The sequence below is a fragment of the Phalacrocorax carbo genome, chromosome 7, assembly GCF_963921805.1.
Source record: "Phalacrocorax carbo chromosome 7, bPhaCar2.1, whole genome shotgun sequence".
Classification (NCBI taxonomy): Eukaryota; Metazoa; Chordata; class Aves; order Suliformes; family Phalacrocoracidae; genus Phalacrocorax; species Phalacrocorax carbo.
In genome coordinates this window covers 38,992,939-39,010,219 of record NC_087519.1, presented here as the reverse complement: position 1 = coordinate 39,010,219, position 17,281 = coordinate 38,992,939, and the positions used below count along the sequence as shown (strand labels likewise).

General features: G+C 45.7%; 1 protein-coding gene across 1 annotated transcript; it reads left to right on the top strand.

The window, feature by feature from the left end:
* Positions 1-9,722: 9,722 nt before the first annotated feature.
* GMNC (geminin coiled-coil domain containing) lies at positions 9,723-14,547 on the top strand. The gene is made up of 3 exons (XM_064455878.1): positions 9,723-9,976; positions 11,509-11,734; positions 13,281-14,547. The coding sequence occupies exons 1-3, from the start codon at positions 9,723-9,725 to the stop codon at positions 13,923-13,925; spliced, it is 1,125 nt and encodes a 374-aa protein (XP_064311948.1). The 3' UTR covers positions 13,926-14,547.
* Positions 14,548-17,281: the final 2,734 nt, after the last annotated feature.

The window sequence follows — 17,281 nt, the reverse complement described above, 5'->3', positions numbered from 1 at the left end:
GATAAAAGTGATTTATTGAAGGCCACCTTACAAGCCTGTAGCTGTCCCAGAAATAAGCACCCTAGAGCCTTTCAGTTTCCCAGTGAAGTATTTTGTTCCACGGGGCCACGGCTCCTTTATGCCTGATGCACCAGGCATGCTTAACCAGACTCTTCCTTGTAGACAGACTTGTATCTCCTGGGTGCTAGAGATTACAGATAGGTCTAAGCCCTATCACTAAACAAACTCCCTTGAAATTTGAGGAATCACAAAACAACATCCAACAGCTAATAGTAGCATCCCAGATTAAATTAGTTCACTTCAGCTGAACCAGCAGCTTCTCTAACAACAGCACACTTTCCACCTCTAAGAGGGAAGTCAGTGAACATTGACCTAAGCCAGTGAGGGTCCCAACATGCATGTCAGGAAGCTGCCGAGCTTCAGAGCTAGCCACAGATGACAGACCAGTCATTGGGGGAATCTGTGGATACCAAGATACCTCATTTCTGTCTGATTAGAAAGAGAGAAAAGAAAGATGAGACAGAACCCACTGGAACTTCTGGGCAGCTCAATAGCTGCCATTTAAGTCTCTGTTCCTTCCAGTCACATTGGGACACTAAGACACAAGAACCCAGAGCAAAGAGAAAAAGCCTCCTATCCAAAGCCTGCTCTGTTCCACTGTACTAACCTCTTCTTTCTTTCCCTGCTGTACTATTAGAGTTTGCAATAGGATTGCACAAGTGTAAAATTACAGTAAGGCATCGATGAATCCTGCTCTCTGATCCAGGAGCAGTTAAAAACCAAAGATTTCTCTTGTTTCTTATTCACTCTGAGGCCTTTTTACACTGCTTTGGCACACTACAAGGCTGCCAAGTGGACGCAAACCTCCCCCCCACCCCTTTCACCTCCAGGATAGCATAAAACACAACCAAAAAAAAAAAATCCTGTTCACATTTATTCTCCACTGCACATCGGTGCTGCAAGGGAACCCACACTACCACTTAAGTGTGTAAATTTTTGCTAGAAATAAAATTTCAGCAAAAATTCAGGAGAGAAAACAGCTCCGATGTGTTTTGAATGGAATTCTTCTTTTAAAAGGCTTTGGGATTTGGAAGACATTTACTCGTTTAGTCCATTATATCAAAATCATTGACAAAATCACAATGAAACATTTTGTTCCTTCCTAAAAACAAAAACCAGAGAGGGGAAAAAAAAAATCTCTCACAGAGAGTTAAAAAGCATTCAGGTTTCATTCCAACGAGCTGGGCGTCAGGACCTTAGCATTCTTCAGGAAAAGAGATTATTGTCTCCAGCCAGCTCTGGTGTAAGCCTGTAAAATCCTCTGCCAATCTTTTAGATGAATTACCAGCCAACTAATTCCTTTTCATCACCAGTTCATCGAACACTACCTGCATGGACTAGGAGCTGGAGATTTTATGTGTACAGACAGAGCTGTTTTAGTAGAATATCTCCCTAGTGACTTACTGCTTTAACTCAGCTTTGAATAGTGTGCACAAAAACCCTGACATCTTTCTCAGCAAGTGACAACAACATCCTTCACCTTCTGACCCCCAACACATTTCCACACATCCTGGGATCTTTCATTATTGATTAGGGAAGGCAATGCCATACAGCTCTGCAATGAAGAGATGCCCTCATATATATTTACTCAGATCGGAGATCTCTGCCAAACCTCCCAACTGCCAGCCAAGAATGGAAAGTGCCCAGCTCTACACCCAAAGAGAGATGGAGGGGAGCCAGACTGCCAACTCCTGAGCACCAGCCAAGAGGAAAAGTGCTATTAAATAGGTGAAGCCCAGTACATAGGTATTGGCAGCACGGTGTACACTGGAGGAGCTCACAGGACAGGTTACAAAGCAGGCAGATGCACACACCAGTGCCTGATTAGACACTGGGCCCTATTCGGCTCCGCATCTGGTCCCATGAAAATTCAACCCAATTTGGATGAAACCTATGAGCTAAGTTTTTCTGGCAGGCCTCCCTGCAAAATAGTTTGACTTCAATAGAAAACACCATGGAGAAAAACATGGCTTTTCAGCACACCACTCTTTCTCTTGTAGACTCAGCAATTTTCCCCAAACCATGATGGTCAACACATAGTAAAGAGAAACTGTTTCCGCCATCTATCATTTAATCATGGGACTACCTCAGTGTACTTGTTTACACCACCGAATCACTGTTCTGTGATGAAAAGGTTACTTAGCTGCAATATGGCAACTCAGTTCAGTAGTAATCTCTGGGTGGAACAACATAGTAGTAGTGTCCTGCAGACAACAGACCAATAATAGACTTTGGTTCCAAAACCACATCAAGGTTCACATTAAAAATCCCATACAAGTAGCCCCAAAAACTAATGAAAAGTTTTCTGTTCACAAATAATATTGCTCTTGTGGAGCCCAGTGGTCACAGCCAAGAACAAGGGGGCTCATTTGGCCAGGGGCTATGCGATTATGTTTTTGATTACATAAGTGTAAAATCTAAGCAGACATACCACTCGTGATTGGTAGGTGAGGAACTGAAACAGAAGATACAGAGACTGACTTGGCTCTCTACAGTAAATGGGTGACCAAAGTGAGGTCTGAAACCTCAGAATAAGTGCTGCTATAAAACTGTATAACATCAGACCCAGAAGTAGAACATATTTCTCTTTCATATCCCAATCAGATTGGCAACAGTAAGAGATTACCACCTGCAATTTTCAGGAGAACCCATCAGCTCATCAAAAGTCAGACCCGAGATCTGTATCCCTTTAGGACCTCATTTTTTATGATACAATTCCATCCACTCAAAAGGAAAGGGCAAGACATATGCAATATATAGGGACTGGGATGCATTCCAAGGTAATATGCCTATAGGGCACTAAACCAGTGCCATTAGTGTCCTCTTCAGACAGAGGATCAATATACCCAGTGGAATGAATGAAAACATTCAAAAGAATTTGGAAATTATAAGAAGTATTATTCTATTTATTTTAATACCACAACGCTCTCACTCTCAATGGCATTCAGTAGTAGTGAATTCTATAAACCTACTCTGTACTACATAAGATCAGCACTTTTTCCATTTGTCTTTCCATTTCAGGAGATGAGTCCTTATTCCTGTATTTGGGGGCGTAAGGAACCACAATCTAAAGGGCTGCGAAAAAATAAATGGTCACCCACACTGATGAAAGATGAGGTGTGTTAAGTACTTCTCAGTCAAGAAAATACAAAAGCAATTACACAAAAACTAGACAAAGACAGCATAGACTGCTGTTTAGAAGCACATCAAAATGGCAAGTACACAGGATGAACAAGAAAAAGCTGAAGTCCAAAAATGGCACAAAAGCCACAAGTCTCCATGAATAAATTTAGATCAGAAATTAGAGTAGCATTTTGAATGGTCAAGGAATAAGAAGCAGTACCAGTGTCACAAGAAGACGCGCTGGAGGCTAGCACTGAAGTTTTATAAACCAACTATCTAACTAAAGCAGATGGGACAAGAGACCCAGTAGTCCCTTCCAGTCCTAGTTCTTCATGAGTAGTTATCTGTGCTTTACCTAACAGATCTCTCTTCGAAGCAGGGATCTTCTGTCCCTTGTGAAAAGCAGTTACATCCGCAGGAAAGGACCAACATTAGCTGTTAACAGAACACGCATGACAGATGCGTGAGCACTTGTGCACAGAACACACCACACATACATGTTATTCAAACATACTCCAGTCATATTTATTCATACATATTTCATCTGCAACCAGATTCTATACATAAAATGGTCACTACTTATGCATAAAGACTTCAACTTTTTCAGACAAATCTGAAGCACAGCTATAAATCTATGGAACTTAATTTTTACAAGAGGATGTGATGTGATTGTAATGCGAGTTTCCAGTTCAAAATCAATCATGTCCAATAAAGAATATCTCTTCAATTCTTGACATCTGCATAGGGAGATAATGAGTTCCTTGCTCAATTGCTACCCAGAGGATAAATGTGGAGGAATATATCTTCTCAGCACCTTAAGACACTTTCTAGAATTCCACAGAGAGTTTCAAAACCATCCAAGATTAACCAAATGTCACAGATATTCATTTGGATTTTCATTATTCATTTTGAGCCTACATAGTACCACACACATACAAATCCATCAGATAATATCCATTATTCAAATTAAGTTTCTACATCACTATAAAATGTTATCTTTTTGCATACTGCTGCTAAAATACAACTTATTTCTTTAAAAAACAACCCTTTTCTTAACACAGACAATTAAGCACTAGTAATATCAAATTAGTTTTTAGGGATCTGTCAGGGATAAATCTCATCCAGTGTGCACCAGAAAACACAGAACAAAATCACATATACCTATAAGCATTGCGTGCTTTCATTTCAAACCAGAAGCAAGCAGTGAAGCCACTGCAAGAATTATACCCATAGCCTCTATCCATTGACTCACCACTCTTGCTATGAGAAAGTGCAAGTAAACCTAGAAAGGCCTATTACAGTTTTTCCATCTATGAAGTCCTCTTTTTAATTTGTTTACTCCTAAATACTTGTGAAACTCCACAGTACTAAACAGTATCAGCACAGGACAGCCAGTGCCCAACAGCACTGAGAACTCAATTTGACTAACTGCATTTTGGAGCAAATGAAGTCCACAGGTGTATTTACAGACAGCTGACAATGATTTCAAAACTAGGAACTGGTGTGAGAGAGTGATGGAAGAGGTAAACATTAGCCTAAAATGTACCAGGAAGAGACAAAAGAGATAAAGATTTGCCAATGATTTTCTCTAACACATTAGTGCATTACACAGCAGACTGAGTAATTTTGCTCCTCCATCCGAAAAACAGGTTAATGTCAGATGGAATATTCTCTGAGATGGGTTCCTGCATTGTTTATGTTAGGGGAAGACTGTAAAAGAACCTGCCTTATTTGACCTAAAAAGCAAAAGAAAAGACAATATGTGACAGTGATCTGCAAAGACCTCAAGGCTAAACACTACAGAGGGACAAGGAGTGTCTAAACTAAGGCAAAAGTTTGGCGCAAGGGCAAAAGGGATTATACCTGCTATGAATACGTTCAGACTGGAAACTAGAAAGCGTCTAACCATCAGAGCTCAGAGTATGGTGTAGCCTCACAGTGGGAATAACATAAGGAGAATAACCTAATTAGTTTTAAAAGGGAGATTGAAAAGTTTAAGAATGTCTCAACAGCAGGGGACTGGATTTGGGAAGTGCCTTTTAGTCCTGCGTTCAAGGAGGAAGACTAATCAGAGAACAACCAGAACCTGTATCTGCATAAATTTCCATTCAGAAGCATTCTTGTAATTTAGCCTCATCAGTCTTAACTAATCACACCTTGAGTTCACAAACATCATGAGAGATTAATGCAAGTGCCAGATACCTGTGTGTATCCTGATTGTAGGTTAATAGGTGGAGTTCTTCAGTGAGCTTCAATTTTACCATTGATATACTAACCATTCTTAAGAGGGATAAGAAGCACTGTAGCAGCAATATGGCAGAATAGGTGAAAAGGATTTGGGGTGGGTCTGGACACCCATGCAGGTGTCAGCATGAAAAGTAACACATCCTGTAGTAAATCTGGTATAAAAGGTGAATTAAACTATTGTAAATGTTATTTTTCTTCTGTGTACAATCTCTTCTCTAAATGCAACTTTAGGGCCATTTCTACATAAAAATGGGTAAAACCAGAAAAATCCAAGTTTGTTGGGCTGTTTTTTTTTTAATCTGAAGGATTAGCTCCATCACTGTCATTTAAATGACAGAAATCATAGAAATTACGGAAGAAATTGTAGGTACAAAGAACACATGGGAATTAACACACCACAAAACACGTGTGTTCTCAAACTTCGGAAAAGAGACACTATGACACTCAATGTGAAATCCTATTTCCACTGAAGCAATACTGTAGTCTCTAGAAATATTTCATCCTGGAACTTTATTTCCAATTAAATAAGTGCAGCATTAACTACAACAAGCAGCAAGAGCTCCAAGACAGGTTCCATCAGACGAACAGGAAAAGAATTAGCAGATGATTGCTACTTGGTGTTGCTTTACACTACACATTGATGTGTAATTTTTACCATGACTTGAAGCTCTTCTGTCATTCTGGGTGACAATCCATGCACGATTTTGCAAAGTTAGCTCTTTCTCTCTTACACCAACAGCAGTTGTCTTTCCTTGACGGGAAGTCACCCAGAAGCTATCTCCCCAAACCTATGAGGCTCTTGGGCTCTGATTTGGTGGTCCTTCACCTATGTAACATCTTTCACTCCCCAGCATAGAAACCATGGTACTGTGAGTTGACATCAATTTCTTGAACTCAGAAAGCAAAGCACTGTCAAAATCCAAACCAACACAGTACCAGCTTTGTGGAAGCAACAATGGAGTTACTACAGGTTTTCTTCATACCTGCTTTTCACTCCAAGAGTGTGCCTGTACTCCGCCCACCACTTCTCAGAGACAAACAGCATACCTGAGCATACAGAGCTCTGCCAAGAGGAAGCGGAGGCAGAGCCACCAGCATTGTACCAGGCAAAGGGCCCTGTCTAGGAGCAACCCTGAGCCTGCAACATGTCTTCCCCATACCCACATAAAGCAGAAAGGAAACTTTGCCCACTTGTCCTTCCCTAGGTGTATTTTTAGACACACAACTCTCTTCTCTCTGGCTGTCCTCTGAGGGGTGAGCTATGAGGTGACCCAGGGGGTCTACGAGGGGCAGCTCGCCCCCCCCCCCCAGGGGATCCCTTCCCTTCACCCACCAGGCCTCCCCACTGCACCCGCCTCCACCCCACCCAGGGCCAGGGAGGCACCTCGCCACGCTGCCTGGAGACGCCAGGCCAGCGGCCATATGGCCGGGGAAGACGGCGCATACCCCCCTCGGCCCACGCAGGAATGTGGCTGCGACCCCCCCTCAGCCGCCATTCCTCCCCCAACGGCGGGTGCGGGCGCGGGGTGATGACGTTGCCGGGGCCGCTCGCCTCCCCCAATGGCCGGGCCTGCCGCTCCCGCGCCCCCGAGGCAGCCCCAAGATGGCGGCTGTGCCGGCCAGCCTCCGGCCGAGGCTGCAGTGTCCGGAGGGGCTGCCGGGGCTGGACGGGCTCTGGGTGGCCACTGCGTGGCCTCTGCGCCTCGCACGGGGTTGCCCCGGGCCCTGAGTGCTCCGCCAGCCCGCTCCGGGGCTCCCTGCCCCGCCGCCCGGCTGCCCGGCCTAGAGCCTCCCCTGCCAGGTGCCGGCGGCCTAGGGACTGCGGCCTTTCCCGGCGCGTTCCTGAGCCGCTGGGCCCTGGGGCGGCAGTCCTCGCCCGCGGTGTGTGCCTGGGGTGAGGGAGCAACCGCTGCCACAGCGCCCCGGGAAGCACCCTGAGGCAGCCCTATGAAGGGCAAAGGGACTAAACCAAACGATGAAGGCTGTGCTGGGCCTTGGTGTTCATTGGAAGTGTTTCATAGAGCTTGTGTTTCTTGCTGCGTGACAGACACCTGCTGCTGACTCCACACAGCCACACAGGAGAGGGGTTGCCACCTCAAGAGTGTGGGTTATCACAGCAGTTCTGAAATGTGCTGTGCAGAGCTGGAGTCTAGGAAAGTTAAAGGGTGACCCAAGCCTGGGTGCAGTGTGGATTTGGAACACAAGCCTTTTATAAAATAGCTGTTGGAAAAGTAGTCAAGGCAGGAGACGGCAGTGATTTAATTTGGCATAACTAAGTTTACCTTGGGCAGCCACTTAGGAAAATATGCCAGTAATAAAAGAATGGAAGGCAAATGTCCCTCTTGGTTTGTATTGTCCCTGAGCCTTGCTAACAGGGTAACGGCACTGAGCATCCTCCAGGGGAGAAATGAAAGACCATCCCCATATGCCAGCCTGGCCTACTTTCGGCCCAGCCTTACCCTCAGTGTGCTACAGATTGTCTGCAGGCAGGTTGGGTTACCTCCCTGAATAGCCCTTGCCATGGCAGGAGGCAGCATCCTGACTGAACAACTGGTCCGCTGTTAGCTTTATTCCCACCACTCCCTACGTTATGCAAAGACAGACCCTCAGTGAAGAGTTTTTTGTTTGTTTGTTTTCTGGGAAAAACTCAAGCCTATCCGTGGATTGTAATTGCTGGGGAAATCTGATGTGAATTAGATGGGACTATGTGCAGACAATCTATCTTTCACACATCTGCGTGTGGCTTTTACAATATAACCCTGTGTGAGAGTAAATCTTACACCGCTCATAACGCATTCATATTCTGAGATCTTGTCCTGGAAGCCTGGGGCTTGACAGGAAACTAATTCCCAATAGAGTGAGACACTTGCAGGAGCTTGTCACTTCAGGCTGCATTGTTCTTAAATCTGCACTTTCTTCCTCAGAACTATCCATAGAAGTGCTCTGAATCATGTTTGCTTCTACACACCCCTGGGAAGCTGTGGAAAACCGATTTCCTCAGGCAGGCATGTTGGGCAAACTTGCTTCTTCCTGCTGGATTTTACAACTGCAAACAAGGCTTGAAAGCAAAAACAAAATCAAAACAAAAAAACTCATCAGCAACACCAGCAGCCCTGCTCTGAACATGTGGGATGCTTCCCTCGATCCCTGCTTATTTCCTGGAGTGAAACAGGCACACCAGTTCAGTGCTGTCCTGAAGCTTGTGGAGGCTTTTTTTCCCTCTCTCCTTCTTTTCTTTTCTCTCTTTCCTTGTGTTGATTTGTGGGGCCAGAATGACTTTGATTTCAGCAAGTTTGCTGTTTATTCACGTCACAAGTTTGACAGCTTTACACCAAATCAGATTGCTGGGTTTCAGGAGAGCTCTGAGGCGTCACTGGGAGCTCCTTTAGATTAAACTCGCCTCCCCGGTCTCCCCCCTCTCCCCCTCCTTCAGAGCCATTTAAACCTCGCTGGGGCTTTAACAGAAAAGTGCTCCCAAGACCTGCATTTCATTCTGCCACTAACATGGTAAGTGCTCTTTGCATTTCTTTCGACCTGGAGGCAGAAAAGGAGAAGCTGGTCTCTTTGCCCTAGGGGCTTGCAGTAGGTTTTGTGCCGCCTTTAAGATGGGGAAGGAAGAGGGCTCTCCTCTACCTGCAAGAGCAGTCTCTCCTGCTGTGCCTCCCCGTGGGTGAGCAGATTCCCTGCTTGAGGCTCCAAGCTCTGCCGTTGCCATGCAGAGATTTAGAGCTGCTGCAGATGGGGCTTATTTGGAGGAAGGAAAAGGGGTGAACCCAGGGACAGCCCCAGGCTTTGCTACTGTGCGGTCTGGGACTCCTGCAGAACTGCAGGGGCAGAAGAGAGTGCGAGCAGCCTGGAGGTGACTCTGCTGGCTTTGTGCTGCTTTAGCGCTGAATCGGGCACCCGAGGTGGGAGGAAAGGACTGGCCAAGGACAGCCTAGGTCCTCCCTTCACCTTAAACCCACTCAGGACCCTTGTATTTCCCAAGGGATTGCAGTAAACTCAGCACCTTCCTGGCATACCTCTGCTCGCAGCCCCTCTGCTGCGGGGGGCTGCGGCGGGGCGGCAGTGCCCAGCGGTGGAGGCAGGGCGATGCGGTGCCACCCGGGGAGCGGGGGGACGGAGCGGGCAGCCGGGTCAGGGCTGGGGGCTCCCGCGGGGGCAGGCGGCGCCCGGAGGGGGCGGCCGAGGCTGCGGGGCTCCCCCGCCACAGGTACCTGAGCGAACCCCGGCCGGGGCAGCGGCGGGAGGGGAGCGCTTCCCCGCGGAGCGCTGGGATGCTTCTCGCCGGGATGCCGCACCGCCTGCCCTCGGGGCACGCCGGGGGCTGGGAGCGAGGGGCACACCGTCCGCCGAGCGCCCCACCGCCCCGGCCCCTTGCCTCCGCAGAGCACCGGCCGGCCGTGCCCGGAGCCGGACTTCGCCGGGGGCCCGGGCTGCGCCTGCCCCTGGTCCGCCCCCGCCGGGGTTTCCAAGGAGACTTGGGCCGCCGTCTGCGCCGCGGAGCCGCCGCCGAGCCAGGGCCTGCGGGAGGCTCGGCCGCCGGGTAAGTGCGTTCCCGCCGCCGCCGCCGGGGCTGGGGGGGGCGGCCCGGCCGCGGTCCCGCAGTCGGGCTGAGCGAGGGAGCGGGAGCGGGAGCGGGCTAACCCCTCGGGTCTGCTCCCCCCCAGGGCAGTTCGGCACCCCGCAGCTCGGTGCCCAGGACGCGGCGTGGCGGGGAGACCAGCTGTCCTCCCAGCTCTACAGAAACAAGCAGGTAAAGGCTCCCCGCCCCCCAGGAACCTCGGTTTCTTCCCCCGAGGTTCCTGAAGTTTGTATCGTGTATCGCACCTTCCGGGTTAGTTTATGCACGTCTCCCGCTCGCTGGCACGGATGTGGGAAACGGTGGCAAACTGATTTATTTGGGTGCTTTTTGTTCCTTGCTTGAAGTATTTGTCTTCCCATGTTGTCCCGTGAAGCTGGAACAACTGTTGTGGGGTTCCCCATTAATCTCTCCCCTATTACAACGCATTGCACCAGCTGCCATGGTGCTAGAGAAGACCGGGAGTCCCTCAGGCTGTGATGATGCAGAGCCTCACGCTGTTGACTAAAAAGACATAGTGTGTGTCTTCCTGAGGCCACCAGGATTAACTTCACGAGAAATGATTCCACCAGAATTAACTGCTTATATTGGAGGTTCAATCACTTTGACCAACAAGCATTTCCTTGTTACTTTAATTTCTCTTTTCTTTCCTTTTTTATAAATCCCATCAAGGGGCAGGAGAAACACTGAACAGTCCTAGATGAAGGAACCCCAGACAGATCACTCTGATCAAATACTTGGAATGATAATTTGACACAGTGAAGTCGATGGAAATTAATTTACTAATTTCAAGGTCCCTGGAATCAAACCCATCAAACCCTAGTTCCAGTACACAGAAGTCTGTACTTCCTTCTTTGGCTCTACCTCAGTCATTTAAACCTGTGCTTTTCAGCCCGTGGTCAGCAGATGCCCAGGGTCCTTGGCAGAAGATCCTTCGTCCTCCTAAAGGAGTCTCCAGAGCTATAATCAGGAGGCAAAAATCTCTCTGCAAATATGTACACTTTCCAAGAAAAAGTATCTGCAAATCAAAACATACCTGTCCAGCTCTTGGGACCAGGGATTATCTCAGCTCTGTATATGTGCTGGAATTGGCACAGTAGGCTCCAGGATTGAAGGGATTGCTGAGTACTACTGTATCAAAGAATGGCAGCTGCATCTTCCTTCTGCACCCTACCCCCGTGAATTGTTAGCGTGCAGCTCCTTCTTCTCCTTCTCCCCACCAGCCAACTGTAAACGGGAATGAGAAGGGTGCAAAGGGATGCTCACTGCCACTCAGGAGGAGATCTGGCAGCTGCTGTCATGCCCATGACGGTTTCTGGCTGTTTACAGGGCTACTTGTAATTCTTTTCTGTTATTATTCGCCGGTTACAGGTTGTTGGTTTTTTTTTTACTAATCTTCTCAAACACTCGCTAAAGAATAAAGGAAGTCAAAAGTGAAAACTGAACAGTCATGCCACTTAGATTTACAGAGACAAGAGGCTGGAGGGGGTTCGCTGAATTCACAGAGCAAACACCCAGATCATCAAATCCAAGCAGCTGTACCATAGGGCAATTGATATTAAGTTACAGAGTCAACACCTATTCATCAATATCTCTATTCCACAGCTTCAAGATACTTTGCTTCAGAAGGAAGAGGAACTTGCTAGGTTACATGAAGAAAATAATAACCTCCGACAATACCTGAATTCTGCCCTGATTAAGTGTTTAGAAGAAAAAGCCAAGGTATTGTGTTCAAACCTGTTGTATAGACCTGTGCAGAAGAAACGGGTTGAATAGGTACATGCCATTAAAGTATGTGAAAAGTGTAAGAGCGTAGGCAACCTGCAGTGTGAGATCTATTTAACTTCACAGAGTTGCCGAATTGCTGGCCATGGGTCTAAGGTGACCGTTTCCCCCAGGAATGACATCCTATCAGGTTCTGCCTGTGGAGACAGTATAACCCATGGCATAATTAAGTTTAGTTCATAACTAAATCAGCTATAAGTTAGTTAAGTTTATAAGCAAGATAAAATTATTCAATCTAAAGCTTTTTTTTCAGTGAAGAGTTCACATTTGAACATATATTTTTTGAATGTGTCTGTTTTGTCAATTATCCCTTTTGCTAAGGATTAGTTTTTCCTTTTTTTATGTTTTGGGTGCTTTCTGTTTTATGTTTTGTTTTGTCATCTCCCAATGATATGTTTTATTCATTTACATTAGAATATCAATCTTCTATTTTTTTTTCTAATTTATTAATCTAAAAGTTGTGTGTTTTTTTTAAAGGTGAAATGAAAAATTAAACCCTTCAGGTTGGATGAAACATTCTGTTAAATTAAATGTGAAGGGTTTTTTTTAATTAAAGATTTTGACTCCCTGTCTCTGTTCCAAAATGAAGGTAATTGTTTCTTGTCACCTTAAAGACTTTTTTTACTATTCCAGACTTGCCCATGAAACCAAACTATCAATTACTTGCTCAGCTCTGTGGATTGGGCATGAGGTAAAGAGTCCTGTAAAAGATAGCAGACTTTTCTTTTACATCCTATTCCAAGCTGACAGCGTGGCTTGTCCCCCCTCCCATGCCAAGACCTGGCTCCTGGCAGTAGAAAAGGTCTCCTTCAGTGGGCGCAGCAGGGAGACATGGCCACCCATCTATGTCACATGGAGGAGAGTCCAGTGTGAAACTGCCACGAGAGGTGGCTGAGCAGTGAATTAATGAGGTGGTGGAGAGCTTCCTTTTTATTCCTGCCTTTCTTTGACCATCCCTGGATCCCTGAAAGGCCCCTTTTCCTGGGATAAGGGCAACGGATGGTAGATTAATGAGCTCAAAGCCACCCAGTCTGCTGCTCTGAGCTCTCCCTAGCCAGGATCACACCTGCCCCAGTATGACTTACCTTCGCACCCTCCCTCTTTGTCAGGCTGCCACATTCCCCCCCATAACCCACTCACCTGCCAAATGCTGCTGGCAGCATCAGCACAGAGGAGTGCCATACAGCCAGGCGGGAGCTCTTATTTCACACCATTCTGAGTGAGAACACGATCAAAGCACAGGCTTTATTGACATTGTCAAATTCTTCTCTTTCAGGGACTAGGTTGTTGCAGAAACTGTAAAAACACAAAATAGTTAAGCATATACACGTTTAAGCACAGGGTGGAAGAAAAAGTATCCTCTTTAAGAACAGTAGCAACCATCTTGTCCATCTAAAATCTGAGATGAGAAACATGTTACTTCCAGGTAACTAGAAATAGAGATTTTAATCTTCTCTCTCCACCTAATATTTTTTTTTTTTAGAAACTGCTGTCCTGCCACGGCCAAAAAAACTGTGCTATTTTCAAAAGCACCAAGAGGAGGTTAAAAGAGGACCAGTGCTTTGTTCCTCAAGAAACTCCTCATGCTTCTAAAGCTAGAAGGAACCTCTTTAATGAATTCACTGCCTGTGAAGAGCAAGCCAGCCCTGCTGTGGACAGCTGGGTCTTGCAGACTTTAGGACTAAAAGATGTCAACACCATTGATGAAACTTCAGCTAACTACAGTGCCCTGTCCTCAGACCTCGGAAAAGACACATACTGCCTGAGCCCTGGTGAAGCAATAGACTATGACCACAGTGAAGGAGCAGCAGCAGTGTATAGCTGCAGCCACACGCCTCCAGCTGACAGCAGTACCCATCCATGCAGTGAGGACTCTCCCTTCCTTCCTCACTTTTCTTCAGCACCATGTGTTTCTTCATCAGTGCCAAACATTTCCTCTCTCCCAGCCTATGGGTTGCCTTATTTGACTGGCAATTTGTCACCCAACAAAACAGAAGTGGCCTTCACGACATCTCTAAGTCCTCACCGCAATGTGAGAACGCACACCTTCCACCAAGGACAAGCCTTTGTGCGCAGGGATGATGATGGAGGATGGAGATTCACCTGGGTGCCCAAGCAGGCTGAATAATGCACCTGCACTGAGGGTCAGCCATAAGGGGATGTAGGAGACAAACACTTCATCTTGCTCTTGAGACAGGTTCAGGCATCAAAAATGAGCCCTTCTGGGCTCTGTTAAATGCTATGCTGCCACCTACCCACTCCTCCTCCCCTCTCAGATTTTCACAGGTGTGGCTCCAGATTGCACTTGGACAATTATCACTCCCAGGACAGATGTAAAAGTTGGATACGCCTCTCTTATGCCTGTGTTGGGATACCTGCTTTTACTTGCTTTGTGGTTTTTCTACTATCAGCTATTCCTTGTTAACTGGTAGTTCCCAGGCTGGAGTGCTTTCAGCTTTGATGATCGCTCCCACATGCACCAAGCTGGAAAGCATTTTGGGAATACAGTTTGGAAATAGCATCTCTCTCACAGATATCCACAGATGACAAAGGAGGCGTAGGTTGAAGGCTGAAGATCAGCAGTTTCTAAGTGATTTGTGTCTCTTGGCTACACAGATTGCCTTGGATTAAGGCAACTCTGGGTATTTGTGGGTAATGTGCTACATGAGGCTGACCTACCTGAAGTCACACGGTGCTGTCATATTCTTTGATGATGCCTCAAAATAAACAGAATTTGCTTCTATTGCCTGGAGGCTACTTAATTATAAGTGATTTAGCAAGTTCAGGGGATTTTAGGAGACTAAGGTGTTTGCTACACTATGTTTTAAAGGTATTTTATCTATCAGATAAAATGAGTTTAAAAATTTTGAGCCCTGGAACAGGAACTAGAATTGGAAATGCTGTAATGACACTGCCATCACAGCCAAGGTCCTGGCCCTATATGTTGGTGGCAGAAATTTTGTCACCTGTGGGTAATGTACACCCGTAGCACTTCTTTCTTCTACAAAGGATGCCTTCCCCTTGCCTGCAGTATCCCACTAGTCTTTTGATGGATTTTTCTTCAATGCTTACCTGCCTGATGTTGTCCTTATAAAAGGGAGCCACTCCTGGCTTCATAAGCCATCTCTGTGACTTCAGTGAGGCTTTTTTTGCCACATCAAGAGCTGTGAAACTGGGTATTTTCTTCCTAGGGAACAACTTCTTGACATCTTTGTCCTGATCTCTGAGAGCACACAGATATTTATTTGCAGTCAACATCAGCCCAGAGTCAGAGCTGCTTCCTCCTTTTCCCCTAACCCCATGCTTCCTATAGGAAATGTTTCTATTGGTTTGGGGAGGCAGTATCACTTAGTGGTTAGAGCGAGTCTTTGGGAACCACAACCTTCAACACCACCTCGTGGCTCTCCATGTCTCTGCTAGGTGGTGGTGGGCTGAATCTATGATCATCACTCCCTTGAGAATGCTTTAAAAATCTCTGGTGAGAAGGTGCTCTGGCACTTCACAGGACTTTTAATAACACTACTAATGATGTGAAGTCAATTGACATGAAGTAAGCTCACCAGTATCTTTTTGTGTTACCTTTATTTTCTGCTTTACAGTAGTTTGATGCCTAAGAATTGGAGTAGTGATTTGGTTGTTCGTGCTTACAGGGTGGTCCCAGTAACTTTAAGGAAGTACTTACATAAGTAAAAATAACCATATGTGAGGATTTCCATCTAGTGGGTTATTTTTTCTATAGAAAACTGGATATTCTTTTATAAAACGATCTTCTAAATAGCCTCTTGTGCCTTAGAATTGCAGTATTTGTGATTTCCCATCAGGAGCAGTAGTGATTTCCCAGAAGACTTTTAAGTAAACAAACTCTGTATTTCTGGATAGTTACTTTAAAGCCGTAGGGCAGACTTCCAGAATAGGCAATTTGAAAGCATTTATTGTAGGCATTATTGCACTAGATTAAAAACAAAACAAAACAAAACACAAAAAATAACAACAAACAAAACAACAACAAAACCCCCAAAACAAGCAATACAAATGGAATAAATACAAATATTTGTTTGGAGGTTTTGTTGTAGTCAGTAAAAATGTGGCCAGCCGATGCAGACTAGTCAGGCCAGATCACTGTTTCTGTAGCACTTTTCTGCTTTTCTATGAAAGCAGAAGGAAAATCCTGTCCTACAGACAACTCATTTCTTTCTGCTTGAACCTTTGCCAGTCTTTTGTAAAGGGGTGACTAGCCCCTTATCTCATAGCAAATAAATTTTAGATGTAATTGGATGCTCAATGAATTATGTACCTGAATGAATCCCCCTAGCTTTTCCTGGGGGTTCCTAAATTTTACTCAGCATGAAGGTGTTGAGTCCTGTAGCAGGGATTTCTGTCTGAGCCTGGCTTACTGGAGCTCATTTGGGTAGAGGACCCGATGGTGCTGCTCCTGTCAGCTGATGGGTGCTCCTGACCTGCACGTGCAAACTTAAAATTTTGGTTTAGACAACTTCTAGAGTAAAGGTCTCTGTGTTAATAGTGATGCTGACCACTGTAGTGGAGAGAGTACGCTGGAAAGGAAACAAAAATCTGCAAAGCATTTTAGCAAATAACAAAAGGTGATTTATTTTTCCCTGAAAGCATCATTTGAACTAGTACTTCCTGAGTTATTGTGAAGAACAATAGAAATAAGCTATTCTATGTCTAACACCAACCTGCACCAAGCAAGTCAGCCCCAAGGTGAGGACTGAGACTCTCCTGCTTTTTTGTTTCTCTATAATACTCCTGCTGAGTTCAGTGGTGCAACTCTCATTGAGGACCAGTCCTAGCAACCGAACCGTTCCCTTAGATAAATGTTGCTGCTATTGCTGAAAGAAAACCTTTACTCAGCATACCTCACTCTGAACTACCTGGTTCCTCTGAAAATTCATGCAGGTATAATAGATGTGGAAAATGAATAAGAGATTGAAGACATCTTATGGCAGATTACTGTCAGATGGTGGGACATGGAGGATGGTTACTGACTGGGCTGGTGCTGGTTTGGCCAGCTGTGTCCACAAGACTTCCTCGGGCCTGAAAGAAGTAAAGCTGCATTAATGTGGTGCTACTTCCAGCTTGTTTGCTTTTACCTCTTAGTAAGGCTTATGACATTAGGTGCAGGCTGGGGCTGAAGCAGCAACACTGCTACAGGTATGATACTAATGAGGCTGAATCTAGCTTGTCAGTGCATAGGTGCACAGTATAGAAGTACCCTAGACTGAACTTGTAAAAATCAACCACAGAAATGGATCCTAGCATGCCATCTTTTTCTTCATGAGATAAAATCCTGGAAATGCTTATTTGCTTTTAAAATACTGTCCAGTTTGCCTCACAGTTCTTTGGCCTGCAAAGACATGGGAGAGAAGGTGTTGTCTGTACAAAGCCTGGACCAGTCTTTGAGATGGGGTTTCAGTCCTGGTTTATGCCTGATGCTGCCTGTTTCCCCTTTTGTATCCATTCCTA